This window comes from Anopheles coluzzii, chromosome 2 (genome assembly GCF_943734685.1).
Source record: "Anopheles coluzzii chromosome 2, AcolN3, whole genome shotgun sequence".
Taxonomy (NCBI): Eukaryota; Metazoa; Arthropoda; class Insecta; order Diptera; family Culicidae; genus Anopheles; species Anopheles coluzzii.
In genome coordinates, this window is record NC_064670.1 from 108,546,159 (window position 1) to 108,571,175 (window position 25,017).

At 47.0% G+C, this 25,017-nt stretch overlaps 1 protein-coding gene across 1 annotated transcript in view; it reads right to left on the reverse strand.

Annotated features, from left to right (window-relative positions):
• Nucleotides 1-1,498: 1,498 nt before the first annotated feature.
• The window catches only part of LOC120949945 (fringe glycosyltransferase), a 123,130-nt gene continuing 99,611 nt past the window's right edge, over nucleotides 1,499-25,017 (reverse strand). Inside the window, exons 5-7 of the mRNA XM_040367593.2 lie at nucleotides 12,312-12,450; nucleotides 3,093-3,273; nucleotides 1,499-3,025 (exon numbers count right to left, since the gene is read on the reverse strand). Coding sequence (XP_040223527.2) covers nucleotides 2,775-3,025; nucleotides 3,093-3,273; nucleotides 12,312-12,450 — 571 coding nt within the window. The 3' untranslated portion in view covers nucleotides 1,499-2,774. The remainder of the gene's footprint in view (nucleotides 3,026-3,092; nucleotides 3,274-12,311; nucleotides 12,451-25,017) is intronic.

Sequence of the window (25,017 nt, forward strand, 5' to 3'; positions counted from 1 at the left end):
TAGTGTTGTTTTTAATTGTGAAAATAGTAATGGATTCAGTTAGTATTTTGCGGAGAAAATGGGTGAAATACGTTTAGTTGTTGGGCAAAGAAAGTGTCTTGCTGTTTTACGCAGCAGTATCTGCAGTTTAACATGCAAATAGTGTGCTTCTGGTTCTCCGGTGGCGCGCGCTGGTGAAGTAAACAAAAACGGAAGAAAGCTGTTGTTTTTGGTAAGTTGCATTATCTACACTTAATGATTCTGCTTTTCAGTAGTAGAATTGGCACGAATGCATGCAACGGCATTGTGTAAGATAAAAGAGCAGAATTGAAGAAAAAATCATTCCTATTGTGGGGCAATCGACAGTCGGTTTCCGAGATACACTATTAATAGGGACCGAAAACGGCCGCAAAATACAGCGTATCGCGAATTCCCGCGTACAAGCAAATCGTGTCAATCTTGCTTAATTTAAGGCAGGAAATACGTGAACCAAGATCGTCGCGGTACTCCGAAATTCGCGACTTGTTTATAACAGTTGTAGAACAGTTGGGCAGTCAAAACTTTCGCGCCGCCAATTGCGCCTGCTGTTTCGCAGAGATACCCAACTTCGTTATTGCTGAGATTTTCGCGGTAGCGCGAACCGTTTATTTTTGTTTTTTTTTCTGTTGAATTTGTTCGACAACTCATGTCGAGAAACGAGTTTTGCATTTTATTATGCATAAACTATGTGAAATAAAAAAATTGCAGATTGATAAAAATTATTTCATCTTAGCACATTCAATCGTCACCAGACCTCGGATGTGTCCATACCGCGATTATCTCGCCTGTATGCCAGATTTTATAACAAAATTGACGGTACAAAAAAATCGCGATTTTCATGGTACCTCGAAAATTACGGTTCGTCTATTTCCAGCCTAAGATTTTTGCGACCAAAAACTTGGGACCAAGAATTTTGCGACCAAGAATTTTGCGACCAAGATTTTTGCGACCAAGAATTTTGCAACCAAGATTTCTTCGACCAAGTTTTTTGCGACCAAGATTTTTGCAACCAAGATATTTGCGACCAAGAATTTTTTACAAAATTCTGCTTGGTCGCAAAATTATTGGTCGCAAAAATCTTGTTTGCAATAATACTTCAATAATTTTTATCGGGCGACCGTGGAATATTGCTTTCATCTCTTCTGGTTTGACTCTCTTATCAAAATAAACAAATCCTATCCGTCTTCATCCTTAACGAAATCCTCAGTCATGTTCAACTGTATTCAAATGAGATTTTCCAATTTTTCGGATTAGAACCATTACGTCTCTAGCGCAAGAAGATACATTGCTTGCATCTATTTCCCCTCTTCATTCGAGTGATCGTAACTGCTAAGTAGTGTACTCCTTCGAGAATGCTCGTACTAGATGTATCCTTTCACAACCGAAACTGTGCTGACTATCAGGGCACTTTCGGAATGGCGTCTGTTCAGAATCATGTTCGGACCAAAGAAATCATTCCAGTTGTTAAAAGCACACCGTATACATGTTGATATCACCATTTTTTATTTTATGTTTACAACTTGTTTTGAACAATCCACTTAACAAAACCGTACTCATCGTACTCATCGTACATTTGCTATACAAGCATACATCCCTTTAGCTAGTCCGTTAGTTTCCATTACTTTTGCTACACTTCTTATAGTCCTGCTTGCTTCAAACAATCGCTCGCTGTGCTTACCCTACCTATCGACAATTTGACAGATTATTCCTCGATAACAAACTTAGCACTAAACCCCGCCGCCAGCTCTCACACTCACCGTCGGCGGCTCGCTAAACATAGTGGTGAAATATGTACACGTTTTCCGATTAATCGACTAAAACAAGAACACACGCTACAGGGTTTGATTTCAAATCACTCTTCCCCTTTCGTCCTCGTGTTGGAAGACGTCTGTTTCAAGCCTGAACGTACAGACCCCCCCTTGTGCTGAGTGTACCATCTTCCTCACACTCAAACCAGCAGCGTCTTAACTATGCCTATGCTCTACACGCTGAAGACTAGACTGATAATCGATCGTTGGCAGCATGCATCGTTGGTTTCCATCGATCCAATTATTCAGCACATGGCTGTGTAATAAACAAAGTAAATAAGGAACGTTAATCGTCCCCGTACCCAGCGCGCAATTGGTTGGTTTTTGAGTGTTTTACAGTGTAGTTTTTTTGTATGTAAAACAAAAACACACACACCCACTCATACTTTTTTGTATACATAGAGTTTCCTTGTTCTGTTCAACATAAACATTTTCTTCTGTTCAACATAAATATAGTTGAGAGGTTTTTCCTATACTTTTTACACACTTTTATGTTCTTGTGTTATTTTATGGTCCTATTAACATCTTGCTTTTAGTATTGCGTGATCTCTTCTTTTGCACATTAACCGTTTACTATTGTCAATCGTTGTCTTACACCTACCACCTGCTTCTTACTATTGCCTGTTTTCAACTTCAATTCTGTCTTACCCTTTCTTCTCTCGATCACAGTTTTTTTTTTCAAAGTATAATAGTATGCACATTGCTGCTGCCTTCTCTATACAATCACTTCCTTCTAGTGCGTACATTACATTACGCATCCAGAGAACATCGGGCGTTGATACCTCTGCCTCCCATCTGCAACACGGTTTCGTCGTAATCTTAATCCTTTGATTTGGCTCTATCTGCTGTGTTTCATTCAGTGGCGCTCCGTCCGTCAGTACGGTGCAGACTGTGTGCTATGGCGTGTTTGGCGTGTGTCCTGCGCCGGAGTCGGCATCATCGTCTTCATCATCGCCGTCTTATCGACTTGGGACAGATGCTGAAGAACGGATACAGATAGCAGTGGAGCGAGTATATCCGTTTCGGGTCCGTCTTCAGGTCGAACCCACCGTCCACCTTCACGACGTTCCACTCGTTGCGCATGCGGGCGTAGCTGAACGAAACCTGATCGTGGAACGTTTCCGGCCGGATAAACTCCATCGGTTCCAGGTGGGAATGGAACGCATCGATCACGGTCAGTGGCACCTTCAGGATGTGTTCTGTTGAAAAAAGAAAGCAGAATGTTAGCGTTTGTGGCAATGTGCGAGCAGTGTTGCACCAACTTACCGATTAGAAAGCCCATCGTAACGTCATCCGGAAAGCGAATCTTGTCCCCGATCGCCACAAACTTCCCGCTAGCAGCGATCGGCATCATCTTCAGCGCAAGGGCACGGCTTACGCAAAACCCAGCGCCACCGGTTGCGAACCAGAACGTTACCTTCTTGTTCACTTCCGTCGATGTTTTGGTCTGTTAAAGAGAGAAAAAGAACAGGGAGCGGTTGAGAAATGGGGTTAAATGGTGTCTGTGGTCTGAATATTTCGCGCACGACGCGGTTTGCGCGCTGATGAGAGTTGATTGGGCGAATCAATTGAGACTGAATTGAGGGTGACACAGGGTGCAGGGCGCACAAATATTTACGATCGTGCACGTCAGCAAGACGGCCTCGGATGGGTGCCGTACGGCGGGATTGTTTCAAGCGTTCTTACTAACGTTGCTTGGGGTTTGGGACGAACATGAGTTGACATCCTGTTTTGGGATTTGTAGTCAAAAAGATTGTTTATTCGATCGCTGCAAAGTATTTGTGATCATTTGCGATCGTCTTAGATCAATACGTTATTGGTGGAGGATGCTCTGTTCACTGTTCTTCGTCACTGTTTATCCAACTCAATTTGCTCTCCAATTGATCATCTCGTTCCAATGATAAGATTCTTCATTTGGATGACAATACCTAAATCGGTATTGTTTTCTTCGAAAGATCTGAAGTACCGGTATAGTTGGGCTTTCTAATAGAAGCAGATGTGCTAGTGTTTATAAATCTATATTAGATGTCCAGGCTCTCTTTTCGGCAAAACTTGCAGTCTGAACTAAGATCCTTTGGGATCTAGAACTTCACTATGCAAAGAAGCAGTAAATCTCAGATATCTAGGCTCTCTTTCAAGAAAAGGATTCCATTCAAACAAACTTGTTATGACATTGTTTGATGAATTTTGAAACGGCGCACAACGATCTGACAATGATCACAAGTTTGGTATTCTACAATGATACATTTAAGTATTGGAAATGCGTTGATCGTACCAAAAATAAGAAGTTTAAATCATTTAACGTGTAAAGATAACAAGCAGGAATTTGACTACCCATTACGATCGCGCCTCAATTGCGCCACCAATCATCATCACCTTTTTGATCGACAGATTAAGATCTCTTGGGCACTCTTGTTGAAGTTGAACCTTGCGCGGGGCAGATAATATTATCAACCACTGCTCCATATTTAGAAGTGCGCGGTTCTGTAGTAAATGTTGTATCCTTTTTTGGTAATCTCCACTTTTAGTGTCCTATCGTTGGGTTTGTGTGTACGTCACGCGAAAACAAAAGCTCCAAAATTTAAGCTCTTGTTTTGTGATCATGTCGCAGTTGGCCTGTCTCTCGCTCTCTCTCTCTTGTGGCGCTGATTCCGATCGCGCACTCGTCGCTATTCCATCGGAGCAAAAGATAACGTAACAAACGTCGTGCTCTGGTGCCTCGAAACCTTCAGCAGATTCGATTGATCGATCGTTGGGACGATCTTTATTCATGATACCTTTATGATGATGCTGCAGAGGGCTGCTGTGTGCTGCTGTTTTGTTCTGATCCCATATTCCCACATACGCGCGATCTCTCGCGCTGGGCAAAGTTTTGTTACACCATTCGCATGTTGTGTGCGATGAATTATAATTTTTGCGGACATACTCACGCATACATAGCGACAGCTATAGCCATATACGGTCTCTAAAAGGAAGCAAGTTCCGATGTTTGAAAGTGTCGTCAGTAAAGCAGAGGAGCAACAGGGAAGAATGGAAGGAGGACAGCGGAAACCATCATCTCGGCAATCTCGGCGTGTCCGATCCGAAACCGCCGATCTTTTCTCACCATTTCGCAGCATCATATGGGGGGCTGCCCGGTGAGGGTTCCTCGTCATCTTCCGTAAGTCATTCAGTTTGCGCCGCACACACTCTTGTGCCTGCCCCCGTGTGTTGCGGTGGGGCGTGTGTTGAATTATTTATTTTGTTCGTTTATGTTTTTGTTTTTTTTTTTGAGAAAAAATGCGCTATAGGAAAGAAAAGTAGAAGCGCCCTGCCTCCCGTTGTTCATCCTCGTGATGTGTGTGTGTCGTCCCATTATTAGGACGTGTGAGTGACAAAGGAGCGGAAGCGGGGGTAGTCGTCCTACAAAGATCACCCCTACCCCATATGCCGTATGGTTTATTTATCATTCACTTCATCATTTCGCTGGTCGAGGTGCTGCCACTGCTGCAACTGCACAGGAGGGCACTCGGCAAGTGCGGGACCGACCGACAGAGGCCGGCGTACGTACGTCCATCCGCCGATCCAGATGACTTTGTTTGTTTGACTTTGGTGGGGAGCTGCTGGAAGCTCATCATCTCTCTCTCGTCAGCTTGAAGTTCGTTTGAGAAGCTTCCCATTTTTTGCGCTGAAGGCGGTGAGCATGAGCACCCAGGGGGAGGGGCAAAGAGGGGGCAAAGTTAAATAAAACAAATGCCACAAAAGACATCGCACACACACATAAACAATACTGCTTTGAGTGGGAGAATGAGGTCCGCTGGCCTGGGTCGGACGACACCAAGCCCGAGTCAATATTGGGCCCGGGTGAAATTGGCCGGTCGGTGAAAAGTTGAGCCCGCTAAGTGTGCTTGAGAAATGCCGCGCGCGCCTTAAATCTCTGAAGGTACGCTTCCATCCCGCAATTGAAGTGCATAAATTCGGTCAATGATTTACGAGCGCACCATTCCGGGATTGACATAATATGCAGGTCGGTGGAATGCTCTGATGGAAGAGAATTGCCATTGTCTTTGTAAAGTTCTGTCCAACTCCCCCTCTTAAAACAAATACCCTAAAAGGACGTTATAAAGGGATCATCCCTTAACTCTCTCTGGTGTACACATGCACTCTCGGAACGATTTAAATTGACCGCACCGTACCACACCGGACAACCGGACACTGTCAGTCATCGTTTCCGAACGACAACGACAACGACGACGACGACCCGTCAATCAACCGGAGAAGTGGCGGAGGTCATTTTTAATATTTTCGGCATGTAAATGTGTGCCTCTGTCTCGGCAAAGAGAAGTAAAGAGAGAGAGAGAGAGATGGAACGTAAAGAGGGCCTTTTAATTGAATTAAACAAGCCATTAGATTGGTAAAGAATTCAAAGTCGTCTTCCCCGGGCTTAGACGGGACATTCTGTCGATTTATAGTACCAGCAGCATTGTCTTCCCTTGTGTCGGCTTAACGGCCAGGGGGCGCTTGATTGATTTGTCCAATCAATCGATGGCTTACTGTCTCCAGCTGAGTTGCCACAGTTGGTGTGATGCGATGGGTAACTCCCCATCCTGTCAATTAATCATCGATCGTATTAGCAGGACGCGGGTGCGTTATTTCCCCGATGTTCAGACGACATTCGAATATATCTTCAATGCTTGCCAGTAACATTAGCATGCAAAGTACATGTGAATGACTACCAAAACCTCTTCCAACCTGTCTTCACAACAAAAACCCTTATCCCGACTGTCCGGAGTTTGAGAACAGTCTGAAGATCTTCTGAAATCACACCTCGAAGCGATCGCTCATTTGACAATTACGCCAAGTGTTGGTGTACCATTCGCAGCTCGGCGTCCGGAGCGCGAGTTGCGATGCCATTTCCTGCTCCAACCCCGAAACCACTGAAATCGTGTGTGGCGTTGCGGTGTTGTCATTATTCATATCCTCCTTCCCATTGTTGACGCTTTCCTGTTTCCTGTACGCTGGCGAGCTGACGATCAACATTTCATGTTTTTCGCTCTTGGCGACACATTTCGGAACGCGGCACGGACTCCAAAATTACGTTCGGTTTAAATTTCGGAGAGAACTGCACGAGATGATCGTCATAATAAGCCCTCACGGGGTTTATCCCGAGCATTTGGGGGACTGCACGTCCTGTGCGTTAGGAGAGCCCACGGATGGTGACGTGACGTCGCAGTCTTCCCCGGTGTGATCGTTGGGGTCGAAGCTCTCAAATTGACTACCCCCCCTCTAAGGATCAACACGCGCAGGACACAATCTGATGCTGCTCAGTGCCGCAGTGCTCCATCGCAGCAGAATGACTAATGGATCAAATCAACAGCTTCCTCTGTGTCAATGGCCGCGGACGGGGTAGATTAAAGATAGGCCTGTTTTGCGATGCAAAACGCGCTGTAACTGTCCTGTCGAACAGTCGGTCCGGCGTGCCGTTGTCCGAATTGTTGGCTACCGGACTTGCGATCTGAACGACTGATTAGGTTGGATACACACACACAGAAACTCGTTTCGTAATCCAATTTCTGCCTCAAAATCTGTTATAAACGAACGTGACAGGGAGCAATCGCAGTGTTGGGTATTTGTGGTAGGCATCCACAATTAGGGTTGACCTTTCTTCGCACTCGATCCTCGTGCGCCTCTGTCATGAAAATTCGAAAATGAAGATTAAAGGTACGTTTCTTATCTGCGCCCGAAAGATCTGGGGTAAAAAAGCGCCCAAAATGTTTCCGGCTTTCGTAAGCCAAAAGCACAAATGAACTGTTGCTTCCTGCTTTCTCAATCAATTACACCGCCCAAATGGGCCGGTTTGGAATAAAAATCAAACTTTACGTCGTCGTCGAGAATTGACTCAAAGATCGAGAGCGAAATTTGTGATGCGATCTAGCGATCACTCCGATACCTAAGGCATTGGATGCTTTGGGAAATAATGAGCAACGCACCGGATGGCGCGATGGTTTTGGTGACGACGTGCTTCTCGGATGCTGTCAATCTTGGAGTTCCTCTCTTCTTTCTCCCTCTGTCCTCTGTCTCTCCTTTTGCGCCAATCGGTGGCTACTTCCGCGCGGTGAAAAAAAGCACCAACCACAGCAGAATTGAGCTTCAAGAGGGAAAGGGGAGTTGAGCCGTGCACCTAGGGCACATGCCTGGACGCAATGTAATTGGTGCTAGTAACACTGACGCACAGACAACGGACCTGATTGACGGAATGGGCAGTGCAGCCTCAGCTCTATTCTTTCTGAGAGAGCGAGCTCGCGCGCGGGCGCCCGCGATTATGATGGATGTCGGAAACGTCAAAATCAATTGCCCACTTCTGCGCTCGGTTCGTTGCCTCGCTTTTTTTTTGTTTGTCCGGATCTGGGATGTTTCATCACAGGGCCTAAAGCCGCGGTAAAGCTGAGAGTGGGGTGTGGTGGAAATGAACGGATCAAATACCGTCCGGTCCCCCGTGTGTTAGTGATTGAATGCGAAGAAATTTGCTCCGCATTCAGAGGGAGAGAGGAAAAGAGCACTATAAAACGGAGGGAAAAAAGAGATCGCGGGCCCTTAGCTGCGGAAAATGTTTAATTCCAAAGCACCAGCGCTGCCTTTTATTGCGCAACAGGAACGGTTTGTGGGACAGAGGCCGCAAGACTACGCCGTCTGATCGGTTTAGCGCAGCGTTAGAGCTTCAGAGCTGCTTCAGCTGGCTAGGGAAGATTTGTGCGCGTAATTGTGGGCATAATTTTCCCTTCCAGAGTACACTAGTACACGAGGGTTAGCCACGGGTTGGCCAATTGTTCGCGCGGACGGGAAATGTACGGGTAATAACATGCAATTTGTTGCGGTGTGATTTGTGTGCGCACCCCGGTTGTTGGGCCCGTTGTGCTGGTGAAAGGAGCGTAGGAGCAGTATTCAGATGACGAGATCGAGTTCGTCGCACATGTCAGCTCCCTTCGTTACCAAGAACTTAGTGGCGGCTTGCTTACTTTTTTTTGCCCTTTATTTTTAAAGCTAGAAAAACGAAATAGTGCACCAAAAGATGTGATCAGTCAATTAAAATCTACCAAGAATTGACCCCAAGAAGAGGGGTCTCTCGCACAGAGGTAGCAGCCCAAGTGGGGCGCCCAAGAGATCCTTTCCTAACACTTTTACGATCAATCCGTCAACTCCGTCCAAGTCATCGATCGTATCGAAAATCGCGTTATAGCAATCGTCCGTACGACTGGATCCGTTGGATCATCATCATCATCTTCATCGGATCGGATCGGATCAAACCGATGTACGCGGCCTTAGCATGTACGCAACCATAAACCTGTCTTCCTCTGCCCGTGTCCGATAATCCCATCTTCCCACTACGTCCTACTCGACGCGGCCCATTTAGTATGGTTGATGCCGTTAATTAGGTTCGCTTCTCGGTGTATCGAGAAGAGGTGCTAATTTCCATTCTACTCCACGATCATTCGCTGGCCCGTTCGTCGACACTTGTGTGTTGTGTGTCTTCCCGAAAATAACCCGGCAGGAACTAGGAAGAAAGCGCAGGAGAAACAGTTTTCGGACACAGCAACGGTATGGTGTGAAACGTTTTTCCCTTGCGTCGTCTTCGCAACGTGTCTTCCCTCTAGCAGTGCAGGTCAGCGTCCTGCGTGTGTGTGTGTGTGTGTGCGCGTTTGGGGCATGCTGGCATGCTGCAAACTTTAAAAGGGCGCCGCCATTCGATGCGCGAGCGAAGCGAGGAAGAGAAAGAGCTCATAAAAATCTAATTCGACATCGAATCGCTGACGCGCGGGTCATTAAAATTCTCCTAACAGAGGAGCCTAACTTTGCGCGGGCTGTTGGAATAGAGCTAGCGCACAATTTGATTACGGGAAGAAGGAAGGCGCTGCTACGGGATCTTTATTGGACCCCGCCGGTTGCGGGATTTGCTAGCCAATTGCCAAGCTCACCAATAGACGCTACCTTCTTGGAGGTAATGTATTGTTATCAATTTCATAAGGCAAAACCCCCGCGGGGTAACGGGGACGAGTGAAGAAATTAAATGATGATGCCCCGAAGGATTGGTAGTAGTGGCGTGGCAAGGAGTTGTAGAATGAGCGCTCGCTTCTTTTAATTAGCGATGCCTCACAAAACAATGATCGAACACCATTTCCCGCGCGACGGACCCCCAAAAGCAACCAATCAGCACGGATAAATGATTGAACCATGCGCCGTGACATCCAATTAGCTCCAATTTCTCTCAGTCTCGCCCCGAAAAAAGCAAGCTAACTACTTGAAATTACCCATTTTTCGGCGTCATTTCCAATGGTCTGTCTCGCTGCTTTTTTTGGTCCGTGTACGTGGTTTTTCTTCTCGATCGCGCATTCCTTTCCCCGACAAAAACCACTCCACTTGTTGTGGTTTGAGAATTGGGAATTCAATTTGCGATCAAAACAAGTGAACAATACAAACAATTGGAGGGGGACCAATTGAGAGAAAAAGTGCAGTTTTAATAGAAACACGTGGCTACTAACAATGGGAACAACGATCACCGTGTGACGCAGAGCAGAAGCACTTGTTAGGATGAGAGGACACATTTTTGAACCCAGACAAAGTTCAAGAGTTCCATGAGAAGCTAAGAAGTTGTTCCGATGTGATTGTCATTTTTTGTTGGTAGACAACAAGAGTTTTCGGTGGTCTTTTCTTCAACCCGAATGGCAATGACGGTTGTAGACAATGGTTCCAATTTTCATAACCGATAAATCATCGATTATAATTTGGCCGCGGGACATGGGTTGGACGTGGTCTTCTGTCTACCGTTTGTGGGGTCTTAGTGTCGCAGTGTCTCGTGCGCATCGTAACGTTTCGGGAGGTTATTTTTTATTCTAATCACCCCCGTTGATGCTCATCCTAGTCATCGACGGTAATCATATTCGGTAAGGCTTGTTTTGCGCGTGTGTGTGTGTGTTGGACGCGTCCAGCGCGAGGGTAAGCTATGCTGTTAGCCTGACGGGCAAACACCAAACAAATGGTGTGTGATAAATTGGGAATTAATTCATAGTTTAAATTAACGGGCGCGTTAAATCATACTCCTCTTCGCTTGCCCATTCCAGGTTACAGTGCCGGAGCCCGGTGTGGGATGTTTAACAAAAGCGAGGCTTAATTTACGATACCATGTACGGAGATATGAGCACAGGGAACAAAAAAAAACACGGATATGATGCAATAAATTGTACTCCGGCGTGCTTAGTTTAGAGGGGAGAGACTAATTTCGAACCGAACCGATTGTGTGATCTATTTTCATAATCCTAACTGTGTCCTCCCGATTAGCATTCGTTTGCTAAATGTGTCTAATTTGTTATCCTTCGAGCGCATTTGTGTAATTTTCTTCCATCCCCCGGGCGGCAACCTGTCTTCTCTAAGCGAGAAGAGAGACACTCCGCAACAAAATAGCAAACTTTCCCGAAGAACGTTACTTCGTTAGGCTTTGGAGCTTGCGCATTAGGCAACAGGTTGTGGCTGTGGCCAGCTTCGTCTAATTTATGGACATCATCAAAGGCCACATATATGAGCATCGAATGAAGCGCCTCATAAACGCAGCATGAGGTCGAGGCAGAGAAGTTGATCGTTCGATTTGATCCCACAGATCCCCCTGGTGGACCTGGGCCAGACCAGTCCAAATGCGATGTGTCACCTTCCTTTTCTCTCTCTCACACACTCTCGCTCATCGCGTCGTAGTGGCCTGGTTCGAGGTTCCATTTCTCAATCATCGTACGACGGGCGACGACCGCCTGCGGTGCGCCACCTCTTCGGTAGTGATTTGTTTATTCTTGTTTAATTTTATATCATTTTTGCCACTTTTGCGACTGATAGGAAGTTAGGCTCCTCGGGCCGATCAAGTTCACGTGGTCTCCGATCTTCTTTGGGACTGAAAATCGATCCACTTGGGTGTACCCGGCAAACAGATGGCTACTAACAGGTTGTGGTTTAGTTTCATTGTGAACACACACTTTGAAGGTCGCCTGACATCTTCGACATCATCGCCACGGGGGGTGATTGCCGTTGGACGAGATGTTATCCACAACTACCGGGCGCTTCGAAAGCTTCGTATTCCCGAGTCGAATTCGGAGGGGCCAAAAACGTAAAACACATTGGAATGATTATGAATTTTGATGGAATCTGACCCTGTAGTGCCACTGGATTTTGAGTGCCGAAGTGCTCCGCGTTCCGATCCACCGATAACGGGCGAGAGATTCATTTATTAGGTCGCCATTGGTGTTGGAGCTATTAAGGGAAATTCTTGCGCAAAATTTGATGAAACGATCCACTTAGCGTCAAGCTGTCGCCATATTTTTTCGTGGTTTTGAGTTGTTTCGATTGTTCAGGCTGAGGACATTTATTTTGGAAGATGTCCCGTTAACGTAATTTTCCAAAATAATATATTCAAAAGACCAACAGATGGAGGGTGGTGTAGAACAAAACAGTGCCTCATTCAATACTTACACTATCAAGAAAGATCTCGAGCGGGGACGATATGCTCGGCTTGCCCAGGTACCAATCCTGCGTTGGGTTGTAGTCGTCCAGCATTCGCACTAGTCGTGGAACGTTCACGTAGTTATCGTCGTCGAAGTGACACCACCATCTGTAAGGGGAAAGAAAGATACAAAAGGAGGAATTAATAACGATTCTATTTATTGGAAATGATCTTCAATAGAAATGTAATGCATTTACAAAGAAGTTGTTGGGAAAAACTGTTTTATTATCCGTTTCAACTCCCCCTAACAATCATGTCCGGAGCTTTCCTCCACAACTTCGCTGCCGAACTGCACATTCACCTGCCGGAACACACGCTCATCCGGCTTAACGACCGTGTACGAACCACCACACGTGCGACTCCACCGAGCGCCCGGTGTCCACCTCGGCACAACCTCCGTTTCCGATTCCAATCTTCGCGCAACCACTGCCAACTTGGCACAAGTCCTCGGGGCCAGATATCTCCCATTGCGCATGCGCTGTACGACATTCTTCGAATCGCAGGAAAGGCAGCTCAACGTTTCCGCGATCGCCGGTTGCGTTGTACCGGCCGACTCCGTTACGATGCGACCTTGGGAGAATGATTTCGAGGGCGTCACGGAACTCTTCCGCGAGCTGATGCTACCACCTGTTTGGAGACTTTTCCTGCTAGAACTTGATCTTAGTTCACCTTCGCGCAGCTTCTCCTCCAGCAGTGCTTCTATGCGCATGGGAAGTTGATCCCGATGGCTCAGCAGTAGCTCCATCTGGCGCTGCAGTTCATTCAGCTTGTCGGTAAACTCGGACAGCTTGTTCATCTGGTCGGCGGTGCAAATGTTCTGCTGCATCGAAGCGGACGACGTTGCTTCCTCCAGACTGTTCTGTTTGCTCTCCACCGACACCTGGAACTGTTGGAATTCGTTCGATAAGTTTTCCAGCTTTTGATAGAACAGTTGTTCCACTTTCGCTAATCTCTGCTCGAGGTCGCCTATCACGGCGAGCAGCTTTGATTCTTGCTCCCGGAATTGGGACGCCTGCTCATCGATCTCTTTGAGCAGTGTCTCGGAAGTTACTTCCTTTGTGAGGATCTCCTGTGACGGGGGTGTGTCTGCTGGTTCACTAACGATAGGCACGCCGCATTGTACCAACATTGGTTGCTCCTGTTCCTCCTCCTCTTCGGGTTCATCGGGCTCTTCGGGTTGTTTCACTTCCGCAATGGCGTCTTCGAGAGATTGGAACCGTTCTTCAATTGTTGTTCGTAAATCTTCAACTTTTTGCGATGCCTTCGAAACGCCTTCGACGAGGTACTTCAGCAATCGCCTAAGTTCCGTACAGTTTATCACACAGTCGGGCAGTGTGATGGCGTCGTCCACTAACCCTTCCAGGTCGCTTAAATTGGGTTCCGCCATGTTGCGAAACTTCTTATCAGGACGGTTTGAAGTACAAAAAAAAAACTCAAAAATAAAGGACTTTTACGGGACAATTTTTGTTCACAAGACCTTTACAGGAACAAAATGCTTGCCCCAAAAGAAACGTTTCAGCGCCTACTAAAACCAACCCATCAGATGAAGAACATGTATTTCTGACGTTAATCTATCTTCTTATTTTGGAAGGTTTGGATGCATTCCGCATGCGTCGTCGTGTCGCACAAAGGCACTCCCCGGTAGCCCTATCGTTGGCCGCCATCAACTGGCTGGCCGACAGTTCCTCGCCGAGTTTCGATCCGTTTCCATTCTTCATACCCGACCCTTTCATCGATGATGCACCGAAGCCACGGCCTGCCCCAAACTGCATGTTGGACGCTTTAGACAACTGTCGTCCACCACCTCCTCCTCCTCCTCCACCCCCCTTTCCCAGCGAAACGTTTGACTGTGATTTTGGCAGCCGAGCTTCAATTTTGTTAATTTTCTGCTGCATCGCTTTCAGCATGGTCTGGACGGCCTGCAGCTTGGACAGTATCATTTCGTGCTCCTTATCCGCGTTGGCCTTTTCCTTTCCAGCTCCGCCCTTGCCCACACCGCCCGTCTTGGAGCTGCTGGGGCGGGGTTTCGCCGTTCGGCTGGGGATTTTCTTCAGCGCCCGTCCTTCGATCGTTACCCGGCTGGCGGAACAGCAGCAACCGCAGGGACCACCGGCCATTCCGCCAGCGCCACCGCCGCCACCGGATTGTACTTGTGCGGTGAGCTGCTGCAGCAGCTGGCGCAGCGCGGTACAGTTGATGGCCGCGCCCTGGGTGACGAACACATCGTCGATGAGTTTGCTTACTTCGGAAGCAGCAGCCGGTGATGGGGCCGTCATTTCAAAAAGCGATACTGGCAGAACACTCACAATTTAGATGGCAAAGATGTTTTGAACGCTGTTGCAAAGAACACGGAAGTTTTGAAGTGATGAAAACAATTGACAACTGTCAGCATGTTTTTGCTACCGCAGCAATGTTCGAGATCCTGGTAGGCACTGGTAGACAACCTCCTGGGCTACTTGATCAGTAGCGTAGCTTTAGAACACAACAGTGTACAGTTTTCGGGAGCCAAATTCCGTGCGTCCTCAGGTGGTGGTCTCCCGTGAAGCGATGATTAGTAGCGATGACGCAGCCAATTTTAGCGAACCGACGGTGAGACTAATTCATTTCGAAACCCTTTTTCGGATCGTTCTTTCGATTCTCGGCCGGCTTCCGGAGGAAGGTTAAAAGCTGTCTCGCGGCGAAAGGCAGCCGCAGAAGGGTGTCCAATAATCTAATAAGGCAACGAATGATCCGGATTAATCGGTTCATCTACTGTTGATGAGCGTGTGTGTGTGCCATCGATAGGGACAGGTTGCTTCTCGCGCGGGGCATTTTTTCGATACGAATTGATCAGAACGGGGAGTGAAAAAAACGAAGAATTTCGTAGCGTTTGGTGTCGTTCTACCAAAAAACTCCCGACTAATGGTCGATGATGAAAAGTGTGTGTCTGTCTGTGTGTGCGTGTGTATGGGTAAAATGTTTCTTCTTGTCCTCCATTACCTCCCCTTTCCACCGGAGTTGCGTTGTGGGAAAAATTCAATCAATCATATCACATGGTCCTCCAGTAAAAAACGGGAAGGTTGATCGAGACTAATTTCAATTTTCCACCAGATTTACGAAACGTCCAACGTGGCCTGGGAGGAGGAAGCAAAAGGTACAGTTTCATCCGCCCCCGGGCTATGATGATCCGCGCCAAATGATGATAAGGCAAATTAGAGCTTGACCCGGGTGGGAGAAGATCCCTGGATGTACTTTCCGAGAAGCATCTGGTGAGTTGTTGAGTGCAGAGTTTTTGTGGAATTTGTGTAAAATTTCATATTATTTCTCGAATTTCACTTTCGCTTTGGTTTATTCTACGGTTGATGATACGTTTTGCATAAGCTGTAATCAATTTGAAGAAGTCTGTATGTGAAGCTTCAAGGCTTGAGAAAGCATTCCACCTCGCTCTGAACAGATGTTCTGGTGAAGATCATCAAGGGGTAAGATTCGGTTTTCCCACCTAACATATTGACCTACAAATTATGCATCTTATGTATGTATTTGTGTTTTCCAAGCTATTCAATTATAGTTACAACACACTTAAAATCGAATTCTTTCCAGAGGAACGTTTCTTGTTCAACGAATCCTATGACATTTGAGATTTGGAGTTTGAAGTTGCATCAATTTTAATGTGTACAGAGAACCTGATTGATCTCCTTCAGATAAGCAAAATGTGTTGGAATTCTAACCTTTTTGAGTGAGGTTCTTAATTAGAGATATCGATCAGGGTCGAATAAAATCCCAAAAAAGTGTCCAGCACAGCGGTAGATCACTTTATAAGAAGTACTTAATATCCAGAGCCAAGATCGAATGCCTAGACTTCACGCTGGTCAAGCTGATTTTTGTTTTGTTTATCTCGTACAAACTGCCTATCAAACGATCAAGCTGTGCTACAGGCTGGCCGTATGTTCTTAGGAAACATTAAAATGTAGTTTTGTCGTTAAAATAACGACCGACACGAATGTAATTGTGAGGCCGCGATGAAAATCAAGCATTCTTCTTAGCCTGAATCGTCAAATCACGTAGATGTTTTTTGTCAGCCGCAGCTTAGATTTGATAATCTTCTTCCCCCGTTTATCTTAACTTTTCCCCTGTTGTCTGGCTTAGGTTTTAACGGTTGATCTAATTTAATGTGCTGTGGCGCACCATTAAAAGCTGCCCGTGGGTTTTGTCATCTGCTCAACTTCTTGTACGCAGCAGCGTGTTGGGGCGTGTTGGAATGTGTTACTTTAGCCCCACTTTCGGCGCGTACAGCATGCGCCATTCTACCCCGCTCGTGACGATGGTTCGGAAGAGCAAACACCAAACGCCGTCCCGGTAGCCGTCCCGTACAGCCGTACCCGTCACACCATTATTCTGCACTTCACTTTCTGGTACTGCTTCCCCCGGGCTGTACACCGTTCGGCAGCTTTTATGTGTCCTAAAACGGATGCCCCGGACCACCATCTACCACCACCACCATTCGCGTGAAGTTGATCGTAAAGTTAATTTCTCGGTACGGTTCACGCCGTCCTCCCGCGGGTTCAGTACTGCTTGTAAACGTCAATTCGTTAGCTTTAGCGTTTCGGTAGGGAGATTGTCGGGGCATTTTGTGTTGTTTTTTTGTTTGGCTTTAATGTCCTTTCCCGATGGTTACGGTTGAGGTGCGATTGAGTTGCGTGTGATCGTTCACGGCTTGGTGGGGGGAGTGTTTCGACGCTTTTATGGACCTCCACGAACCACACGAACTAGATCGGATCGCAATTTGCATTGGTCGGTTTTAAGAAGAAAAAAAAAAAAGGATGGTAAAAAACGCTCCAAAAGCGAACCCCGGGAGCTAATTAATTGCTTTACATACAAGGTGGTAGCGCGCACGATCGGATGTTGCAGCGAGAAGTTATTTCCACCTTTTAGCGCGTAAAATTCATACCAGATCCAGCTTGTGTTCTGGGTGGTTGCCGATAACTCCGATCAGCAGCAATGGCCGAGCGTGAAGTAATTGTTCTTAATTAAAAATTCATTTCCCCGCTGATCGGCTGCACACATTGCACTGTGTCTGTGCGGATGTTATCGTCATGATCGGGCCAAGTTGGAACAGGTTCGGCCAGCTTTCGTTCTCACCGGTACGGAACTGGATCACCGTGAGAGAGTCTGTGCAGGTATTACACACACTTCGGTGTCGACATGAAGAAATGGGACAATAAATCGCAATACATTTCAGCATTGATCTCCGCTACACTGCTTAGCTACTTCTAATGTGTACAAGGACACACGAACACACACCCGGCACGATGAGGTGTTAGAAGCTAGAAATCAAACGAAATCAAACAAACCGGATCGTCGGTACACGACATAAGTCCGCACTGTGAACATGCTTTTCGTCTCGTACCTCACTGCACAACCCGGGTGTGGCCAATAAAGACTGTTTGTGTATGTGTGTATGTGTATGTTTCCCTCGCAGCTAGCCCTACACTCGAGGGCAGTAAATAACAAAAATGGGACCGTACTGCCAATCCGTGTCCCGGTCGTGGCCATTCGGCTGGAATAATTTCCTTGAGCTAGAGAGCAAATAGAAGGGCCGGCCGCGGGTTTGGCTGCAGTTTAGCGCAGAGTGTGTTGTGGCTGGTGCCGCCTTCGGGGCAGCACTATTGCCAATTCTGACTCACCACACCCCTCCTCCCCCCTTGGAGGCTCTCGAGGTCGACACTATCGCAACTGGCGCACGGTTTCGAAAGTAAACACACCACACCTCTGGCTGACCGATAAATTGCTCGTGCTACTCGGCCCCCTGATATGTAATAATTAACGGAAAACTTGGATTCGAGCGACTTTAGAACCGCGGGGAGGTGGTCGCCGTGGCCGCCGCCCGCTGGTGATGATCGTCGTGATCGCTTCTGGCGACGGGGGGCACGCGGGAGCCTTGAAGGTTCGCGATCGTGTTGTTGGAGCAACCCTTTGGACGGGAGGGAGCTGGAGCGCACACCTTTCTTCTGCGCGCGGCCTGCCGATCTCCGGAGAGCGGTCTAGAAGTCGGGTTTGGGGTGGGCGTCTGCAGCTTAATCGAATAATCGATCGTAATCGAGTGGCGGTCGTCGTGTGGCGGTCGGAGGATATGCGCACATAAAGTGCGCATAAATTTGTCCACCCAGTTTGGGGTGTAGCTGGAGCTGGAAATAATAATTCGCTTCGTGGTAGTACGCGATACACACTACAGTGAGATGGTAGCGTACAGGACCGGTTTAAAAAGGATCGGTAAGGCGCCGGCACGGTCTGTTTTTGTGCGCTCTTTTCCCGCCCCCATCCAAAACAATGGTTGATCTAACAATTTTCTCTGCTTTTTCTTCTGCAGATGCACACACCGCGCGTCCGTGGAAATTGATTAACATACACGATTGCGAATGGGCGGTGCATGTTTCGTGCCGGAGATAGCAGCGTGGCGATAGGCGTAATCTTTGGCCCGCAGATGCAAAGAAAGACCAGCCTCATGTAGTCATGTTACCTATTGCTGCTGCTGCTGCTGATAAAAGATAATGCAACGGAAACGGGGAGTACACGCGGTAGTAGTAGCGTCCTTGGAGGCGAACGAGGATGGCAGAGTGGGGTTCGCATGTTATGGCTTCGTTTGTGTGAACATCGAGGAGAAGATCACGGAGCTTCAGCTGATCGCAAATTGATACCTCTCTTTGCGTCGGCCGGCCAGCCACAGATAATCGATCGGGTACGATCGGGGTACAAGTTTATTCCTCGCCCGATAGGGAAAAAGGGACGCGATCAGGTTATGGAATTTAATTTAAGCAATGCATGTGCTCGCTCGGGACAGCGTAAGATGCGTAATTAATGGCAGATTATAAGCTGTTCCCCTTACCCGTGAGGGCAGGATAAGATAAACACTCATTTCCATCGCTGGCTATAAGGGAACAGCTTCCTCAGGACACCAGATCGATATCAACCGTGTACACGGAGGCGACACAGTGCATTAGATCGGACCCAGGTCGGACTATCTTCGGTCGCCCGGCTACTCGACTACTTGCCCAAACCTATTAATTGCTTCTCGCCACGAAGATCGTTTAATCGCACGAGCAGTGGTGGTGGTGAAAAATGGGTTCCGCAACCGCACGGAAAACCCTTTCCATGTTGAAGGCTTTTTTGTGTTGGTGTGCCTTTGCTATCAGTTTCCACCTCCCGCTATCTGCCTTCTGGATGTATGTTCACTGTTCGCGGTAAAGGCCTCTCTTTTTTCCCCCATTCCCGTTAGCGAGATTTGTGTGTGTGTGTGTGTGCTTTTTTGTTTGTTGTGTACGTCGGTCCAGCTTTAGTAGGTCTGTGCAGCAGCAGCAGCAGCAGCAGCAGCAGCAGCGAGAGTGAATTGATTAAATTGGTCTTAATTAGCGAATACCAGGCATATTTTATGCAGTGGCCCCCATGCCCACACAGTCGCACACGGTCGCGAATATCTCTTTTTTATCATCTGTGTGTGGTTTTGTTCCTTTTTGTTGTTGTTGTTGCTGTTGGTCCCTCTTCTTTCTCACCCCGTTTGGTTGCCGTTTGCAAATACATGCACATGCATCTGTTCTATACCCTTCTATTCACCCCCTGCAGCCTGCACAGTTGTGTGTGTGTGTGTGTGTGTGTTTTTGTGTGTGTATGCACACGAGCACATATCTTTAAAACATGGCATGGTGGCGCACGCGGTAGTTGCTGTTCCTGCCGGTAGCGTAGTAAAAGTTATGTTTCGCCCGATAAAGTGCGCGCTGCGTTTCGTCGCTTACGCCACCGTGGCAGTCTCTTTTCATCCTCCCTCCCGTACGTGTTACGCGTGTTTATCGCAACGCGGGCCGGGGTAGAAGGAGCAGCGCATCGATGCAAATCCTTGGCAAATGTTTGTTTCTTGTGCCCGTCGTGCCGGCCTTTCCCCTCTCTCTCTCGTGCCACGATCATGGCTGTGACGCGTGAAAAAGAATGCAAACACGATCGGTGCTGCATGCTGCCACTTGTTGCTGCTGCTGCTGTACGTCTTCTCGACGTCTTTCCCTTCCACCCCTGGGTTGGAGGAGATGTTGCTTCTTTTGGCTAGATTAAGATTAATTTTTACCCCGTCTTCCTTTTTCTTTAATTCAAGCCAGGGAGACCGAGCGAGAGGTTTTGCTCGATACGAGATTTGGTGTTCCCCCCCCCCCCCCCTCCAGCGATCCCACCCTTGCACCGGGTGGGTTGGTGCATCCCGAAGGTTAAGGATGGCTTCGACCGTTGGGTGGTAGTGCGTAGGCAGTGAGCTGTCGTTGGACTGCGGTAAGTGTTTTATTTTATCTGTGCGATTGCTCCTCTTTTTGCTGTGTTAGGGTTTGGCTCGTTCCAGTGGCAAACATGGCACAAGCGGACCAATTAAAGAAAAAGGTTGTGTGTATGCTGGTTTTTTGTTTGTTTGCTCGCTTACTTTGGCCTTCCTTTTTTGGGAGCACACACACATATCCAGCGAGAGTAATGGAGATTGATGGTGCGGGTGTTAATGAGTGCGAGTGTATCGGGCAGCCGTTTGGCCAGGCACATTGTCGCGCGCGAATTGCGTACTCGAGCTGGGGGGACAAGGGGGGACTGAGGTCGTCGCCGTGTGCTCCGTTGGAGTTTGGAATAAATTTATTTTAATTAATGCAAATTTTTCGCGCCCGTCGGTCGTACGTGTCCGTGTACGGCCGGGAAGAAGCTCAATTCCAATTGCTGGGTCGGTGGGGAGAAGGAAGCTTGCATGTTTTGATTAAGAAAACATTATTCGGCGCAGCTAAGCGTCCAAAAAGTGAACGCGCCGTACCGATTGCTGAATCTGGTCAGCACGCGGAATCGGGAAGTTTTAGGGGGCTTTTGTGTGTGTGTGTGTGTGTGTTGGCGACATATGGATCCCGAACCCGATCGGGTAGAGTGTCGGTAGGATTGCTTCAGTTAAGCTGCTTTCGCTTATTTCTGTTTGCTGTTGGTTGCTGCTGTCAAACAACAACAAAAAATCCCCAAAAAACTGTTGCCACTTCGTTTAGGATGTCATGAAGCGAGGGGTTCGTTGTCTAGCGCTTTCAACAAAAAAAGAAATCTCCTCTTTTCTTTTGAAGACATTTTTTATTTGCATCGACTGATCGGACACCCCCCCCCCTCTGTGTGTGTGTGTTTGCCATGTTACAATTCGATGCTTAATTGGGCGGCGTTCCTTTAAATGTGTCCGGTGGTCCGGTCGGCCCGGCCCGATACGAAGGATTAATTCTTCCTGCCCGCGACAGCGCGACTCTGCGTACGATATTGCTCATGTTTGCAATTTTTTATTCACCTTGATCTGTGTGTGTGTGTGTGTGTGTGTGTGTGTCGGCTGTCCAACCCGGTCGGTTTAACGCACAAAGCACGAGACGTACGGAAGCCGCTAAATGTTGCAAGACCCGTCGTCAGGGTGGCATTTGGTGTGATAAAGGTTTGGCCTCCTGCTGCGGGACCATTGCTGCACAAAAAAAGCTTCAATTTGGGGGACGTTTAGGGCAACGCTGGCCTGTGAAATATGATCCTCACGTAGTGTTTTGAACGTCTTTTTCTAATGGGGTATATTTACCTATTTTAGGATGTTCTTCGTACGCAAGTGCTCGCTTCAAATGCGAAAAGAAAACCGAATGCATGAGGAAGATCATGCAAAAAGAGCTTTTTGGTGGACTCTTCAGTTCATGTTCTAAGCTTTCCCACCTTAACCCCTTAGCTAGCCTAATGCCAATTGATGAGTTTTGGGCATTAGTTGGTTAGGGGTTTTGCCGCAAATAGAGCAATAAATCGTCTAAACCTCCACCTCTAAAGGCAAGTCTTGAGCAGTGTTTTAATTCCTATCGCTGATCACCAACAAAAGCAGCACACACCGCGCACCGTGCGTGCATTAGCGTGCATTGTCTAGAGTCGGGGGAACGTGCTTTGGGAATTTCATTAGCATTTTTGTTCAGCTAATCATCTTTTCGTTCACCTCGCTCCACCCCACCAAAACAAATGGAAGATTTGTGAATGTCATTGTTGTGGTTTTTTTGTGGTTTTGACGCGAGAAAAGCGGCTTAAAGCGTTGGCCACTTAGCCGGTGTAGCGGTCGGCTTGTCGGGCGTCCAGTTTTACGACCGATGCACATGTCGTTTTGTTGCCATTTTGGGTGTAGATTTGTTATTTTGTTTTTATTAATTTAAAGGCTTTGTAAAGAATTTATATTGGATGACAAACCGAAAGACAAAACCGCCAATAATCTGTAGCCAGACGGATGAAAACGTGCAAATGTGTGTTTGCAGGGTGATAAAATGTGAAATCTCACCTTTTATTTCAATAATTACCATATGGCGTGCGGAGATGTATCAAGAGAATGGGATGTATTTTATGTATTGATGACGCGTCTAAATATCGTTATATGTTTTTACATTATTATTTAACTGTTTGGACGATCGTACGACGTTTAAGGATGGGCTGGGGAAGTGATCATTGGATTATTTGGAATATATATGCTCATAAACATAGAGCTGCATTGAAGGAACGAGAAATTCCTTATTCTTTATTCAGATGGAAGCGCAACTAACCGAAAAAGTTTGGTAGCTTTTACTTTTCAACACAGTGAAAGCAGCGCAGTGTTTAATCCTCCCTTAATGCTTAAGCCCTGAAGGCTCACCAGCTAAAGGAATATTAACAGCAACCTCAGAAGAAAAAATCTCTTCATCGTGGACAACATTATTATCACACGTTTGTCGACCGCGAGCTGCTGCAACGTTCAGAGCGAGCAGGAAGAAGCCGCTGAACGGAGGGATTATGTTTATTTAACAACCGAAAAAATAAGAAACGATCTACCGTCCGTCGTCTTAGCTTATTCCTTCTTTATATATTCCCCTAAGCAAGTTGTCAATCAAAACGATCCCAGTCAACAGTCAACAGAGGCAACCACGACTCTACGATCGTTTTTTTGTTTGTGCGACACTGTTGTAGGCTTTTGGATATAAATGTCAATTCTTTACATTCCGGCTGGTGGTGTTGGTGACTTCTTTTGCATTTTCGTCACAAAGCCTGAACATTGTGGGCAGTGCTTTGAGAGTATAAAAAGGAGCTGCAGCACTATGGAAAAAGTACCATTTAAAGGTAATTCACGGCCCTAAAAACTCGCACTCTACACTCGTCGACCAAAAACACAAAACACAAAACCCTCTGTAACGTTTCCCAAGCTTTAATTGTGCAAGAATGCGCGCGACGATGCGCGAGAAGTGCAGAGAGGCGATTTCGAGAGCCCAATGGTCTGGTCCCTCCAAAAAGAAAGGATCATCATCGTGATTAATCGATGCGTGCGCACCGTTATTAGGAGGTGATTAGTTTCTCATAACGTAAAGATGAACAACTTCCGTAGAAACCGTGTGCTGCTAAAGAGGGAAAGGTAGAAGCCCAGAACCTTTTTTGTTGTTGTTCGGGTCCTGCTCCATCACAGTGGAGGCAGTGCATCCATTCGTGCTCTGTACACAGGGTAATTAAGTTCGTGCGTTTGAACCGTTTGTTGGGTTGCTTTTTTTTATCTCGCGTGGATATCGCTGATTTGCGTTATACGTTCTCGAGCGTTTTGGATAAGGGCGTCCGTTGTTTCTTTCTCTTCTCATCATTGTTGGCTGCCTTCGTGTGTATGTGTGTGCAGTAAAAAATGATGTTTTTAAAAATGTATCAAATTTCTTCGATACACCTGGGGCACGATGACGACGAACGCAGCGAACGAGCAAGGGAATTCCCATCCTCCCCGGCATGCTCCTCTGGATGCTATACTGCCAAGCAAGTCGCGTCATCACCGGCAGTGATGGTTGATTTATGATCCGCTCCAAAAGTTGGGCTCAACCTCAACCTCCTCCTCCGTGGCGCAATGTTTTACGTTTCGTTCCGCTTCGTTTCTCATTGCTTGGGTCGATTCGTCTGGGCAGCAATTTTGCTGTGTGTCGTCTTCTTCTTCCTAGAAACCACAGTCTGGACAATCTGCCGAAGTTGCTCTTTGCTAAACCAATGGGCAAACTGTCGCTAGCAGTGTGGAGTGTCTTCTCATTGAAGTTTGAAGCCGTTTAGGCTTAAGACTCGTCACCCTCGGTAGTGGAGGCACGGTGGAGGTAATGTTTAATTGCGATTAAAATCAGCAAATCGAATTATGCCACCACGAAGGCCAGGAAGTGAACGCTTTCGCTAGGGCAGGAAATGGTCCATTTTGTCACGGTACGCTAGTGACGACCGAAAGGGGGTTTAAGCTTTGAGAGAATGTTCCAACAGCTTTCAACATTTTTTTGCTGAAGAACCACTTGCAAGTAATGCTTTAAAGCATGTATAAGAAATCGCTTTTCGATGTTAGGTAACAAACTGGTTCTTCCGAGCTGTTTAAGTCTAATCCCTGTTCGCCTTCTTCACAATCAATTAAAACTTTAATTTATTTTATCGGCTTACTGGAATTTTACCCTAGCACTGCTTGCCTTGGTTCGGTAATATGACTTGTTGGATATTCTTGATCTAGGCAAAACGATTGGAAGCAGGAAACATCTGCGATACTCTACGCTCCCAAGAATGATGTTCGCCACTTCGCCAATTAATCGTTGCCTTAGCACAATGTCACGCATAATAACGAAGAACATGGTCCTGTGAAGTGTTCATGCCCATACGGTTATGACAGTCGTCAAA